Source organism: Austrofundulus limnaeus, unplaced genomic scaffold, assembly GCF_001266775.1.
Source record: "Austrofundulus limnaeus strain Quisiro unplaced genomic scaffold, Austrofundulus_limnaeus-1.0 Scaffold1555, whole genome shotgun sequence".
Taxonomy (NCBI): Eukaryota; Metazoa; Chordata; class Actinopteri; order Cyprinodontiformes; family Rivulidae; genus Austrofundulus; species Austrofundulus limnaeus.
This window is the reverse complement of record NW_013953957.1, coordinates 3,175-6,886: the sequence shown is the minus strand read 5'-3', so window position 1 is coordinate 6,886 and position 3,712 is coordinate 3,175. Positions and strand designations below refer to the sequence as shown.

Here is a 3,712-nt window from a genome sequence, read left to right as displayed (position 1 = left end):
AAACCCCAACGTACAGGCGCCAAGATGGGGGGCAACAAGTATGCCCACTCCTGCCCGGCGCCTCTCACCGCACCGAATCTTAACTGATTAGAATAAAAACTTTATAGTAGAACAATTATGACCAAAAAATTAATGACCCTAAATTGTCATCTCCGTCTTCTTCCGCTTATCTGTACTTGGGTCACGGAGGCTGCAGGTCCAGGAGAGAAACCCAGACATCTCTCTCCCCAGTGACACTTTCAGGCTTGTCCTGGGGGACCCAGATGTGTTCCCAGACCAGAGAGGATGCATAATCCCTCCTGCAAATCCTGGGTCTTCCCTGGGGCCTCCTATCAGTGGGACATTCCTCTAAAGGGAGGTGTCCAGGAGACATCCTAACCAGATGCCCGAACCATCGTTTGGATGTGGAGGAGCAGAGGCTCTAATCCGAGCTCCCCCAGGATGACGGAGCTCCTCACACTAAGGCTGAGCCCAGCCACCCTACGAAGGAAGCTCATTTCAGCTGCTTATATCCAGTATCTCAGTCTTTCGGTCATAATCCCAACCATGACCATAGGTGAGAGTTCAACAAAGAGCTTTGCCTTTCAACTCAGCTCTATCTTCACAATGATCGACTGAAGCAACAACCTCATTACTGAGGACGAGGCCCCAATTTGTCGATCAATCTCCCGCTCCATCCTACCGTCACTCGTGAACAAGACACCCAGATACTTAAACTCCTCCACTTGAGGTGGTGGGTCCATGCTTCATGCAGACCTACCACCAGCGGGGAGGACCATCAAGGTCAGGTGCGATGCATGCCGGGCCATAGGCGAAGGAGGGTTCCTAGCAGAGCTGATACCTAGCAGCAATGACTGGCTCTATGGACGTGGAATGAAAACCACCCTAAAAGGCCTCCTGATGTAAAATAAAGAGAAATCTTTCACCTTTGGGTTGACGATGATCTCAATGTCCATGCAGTTCTGCTCCTGCAAACTCTTGATGGCAGGCAGCGAGATCCACAGGTTGTTGGTGTTGAAGATTTTGAACTTTGTGACAGACTTGAACTCGTCAACGTGGGCCTTGGGGACTTGAGCAATTTCCAGCAACCTCAGATGGTCCTCATATTGGATCAGAGTTCCACCCTGCAGACAGGAAGAAGAAAGTCATCAGCAGAACCCCTTTACACCAAAATGAGTGTGGACTCATTTAGGTGTGATAGTGGTATCCCAGTGATGGGACTGCACTCACCTTCACATCAGCTCTAGTCTTGTCTGTGACCTCCATAATGAACTCACAGCGTCTGTCAGCTGGCTGACTCATCAGGTGATGAAGGATGAATAGGTCAACAGTGGCGCCCAAGTTGTCAATGTTGGACACAAAGATGTATTCTCGTCCCTCAGAGAGGAGTTTGTCCAGCAGACCCGAGTTGTAGAAGCTGGTGTAGATGTCACCATGACCCGGGGGGTACCAGGCCTCTGTGTTCTCACCACTCAGCCCCAAATTGGTAGCAATGGGCAGCAGAGACTCCTTGTTGATCCTTGGGTATCTGAAAGGAAAGTTTTTAAAAGTCATCTTTTAGCAACTATAAAAGAAAAACAGAGTGCATGAATGTAATTGTCAGGTATATTGCCTGTGCAYTGAGAGCAGGTGTCAGATAATGCAAACCCCATCTTGAACATTCGCTGACCTGTATAATGTACTCTATAAAGGACTTTACATTGAATTAATTGTAAATTGGGTTTTCTAGTCTTTTTAAATGCTTTTAAACATATTTGAGACCAGGTGTTCTGGTCAAAGTTAACTGATAAGTCTGTCTCCCATTTCACAATAGGAAGCGATATTGAGTCATATGCTGCACAGTTTTTTGTAGATTTTAGATAGCAATTTGGGGGATTTAAGATGAAGGAATTCTAATGGTGTTTCTACTAAAATATTGAGCTTAAATTTATATTTTATTATAGATTTAATTTGTTGATATTCTCCAGGCTTGTAACATGACCCAGGCACAATATGAAGCTTATGTCAATGATCTCACATCTGGAATGGTCGTCATAAATGAACGTGATCCTAAGGACTGCTGGGTGAATGAATATAACCCAGGTCTCTTGGAAGCGTGGAACGCCAACATGGACATCCAATACGCTAAAGTAATATGGAAAAGATGGAGAAGAAGGAGAAAAAGAAGTAAGAAAGGGAGAAGGAGGAGATGTTTTGACTGCTTTTCGGCCCTTATGCACCCATTTTACATGTTTTCTCATGGTTTTTGGTGGTTYTCAGTAGTTTGATAATAATTAACTAATAAACTAATAAAGTCTCTTCTGCTCTCTTTGTAAATTTTTACTGTAGCTTTGAAAAGACAGTGGCATCCATTTGTTCTTTGCAACACACCACATCTTCAGAGCAAAAACTTGTAAACAGGAGCTTTAAAAAACAAAGTGAGAATATCGGGATGGTGGGTGTGTCTGGATTAGCTGCAAGCAGAGTTACTTCTTTCAAATGTAATGGCCTTGTTTACATAACACTGGAGGAAAAAAGGTCTATTCACATCTGCCATACGGCAGTTCCCTGGGATTTAAAGGTGTAACTGCCAAATGGCAGAGGTCTGGTAGTTCTGACACACTGCTGGAAAAAGGGTTAATTTCACTGTGATTAACCCTTGTGGGAATGTGCAATCCTGCACCTCCCACTGCAGGGGTTGATCTGCATCCTTGGACAGTGTCGGAGCGGGCGCACCAGTAGCTCCTAGCATGCTAACTAGCACCTCCGTGGCTAGGAGTGAAGCTAGCACCGTCTGAATGGTCTGAGCGAGCTACTAGCACAGTCCTGGCCAGGAGCGAAGCATACACTGACATTTGGATGCCTTAAGCCCGCTAGCTAACACATCCGTGACTAGGAGCGAAGCTAGCACCGGCATCCAAGCTAACAAGCACTTCCGTAGCTAGAAGCGACACTAAGCATTAAAAGGCAGCACAACTGTCTCCGGCTACTCCACTGAGAAGCAGGAGCAGAAAAGCTTGCCGAATGTCGGGGGAATTCACCCGTATCCTGTCTAGCATGAGCGGACCTCCTCCGAGTCCAGCGTAGCATGTTGAAGGACACCAGCACCCGGCTTAGCTGTTCCGCTGCGCTCCTTTATAAATAACATGTTTGGATATTTTAGTTTTGCCTAGATTTGGTTCAGTTGTACATCTCCATCCTTACTTTTCTTGCGGAAAATTCCACCTTACAATGTGGTGCCATCATTCATGCCCTTTTTTTACTTTGAGCACCTGCCCCTTTAGTGGTCTCTGCACAGCCCTGGTCCTGGCAGCCCACCATCATTATGACCCCCGCACGCGAAGTGTAAGCGGGAGTCATATTGTTTTTGTACTGTTTATTTTCTCCTCTGGAGACTTTTGGTCAACCGTAGCACAAAAACAGCTGCACCGATCAACATAAAATATGTCAGGACTGTAGATGAGTCTGACCTACACTGCGCCAGCCAACGGTTTTATGATGGACCCCATATTTGAGGAGGGGGCTCCTTTGAAAGAGGGGGTGTCCGGACAAACAAAAATGGTTATAACTCAGAAACTGTTCAACATAGAAGCTTCAAATTTCTTTTGTTTGGCTCTGATGAAGCTCTATCCATCAGGCCCACAATCGGTGCCCCCACCCCCTCGGACCCCCAATTTATCTGAAAAAGTGGTATCTAGACATACAAAAATGGTTATTGCTCAAAAACTATTAA

The 3,712-nt window shown here is 45.9% G+C and overlaps 1 protein-coding gene across 1 annotated transcript in view; it reads right to left on the bottom strand.

Moving 5' to 3' along the window:
- Positions 1–24: 24 nt before the first annotated feature.
- Positions 25–3,712, bottom strand: part of LOC106535767 (UTP--glucose-1-phosphate uridylyltransferase) — a gene marked incomplete at its 5' end in the record, with an annotated part of 6,449 nt that continues 2,761 nt past the window's right edge. Inside the window, 2 exon segments of the mRNA XM_014032843.1 lie at positions 25–1,124; positions 1,231–1,528. Of these exon segments, the coding sequence (XP_013888297.1) occupies positions 861–1,124; positions 1,231–1,528 (562 nt within the window).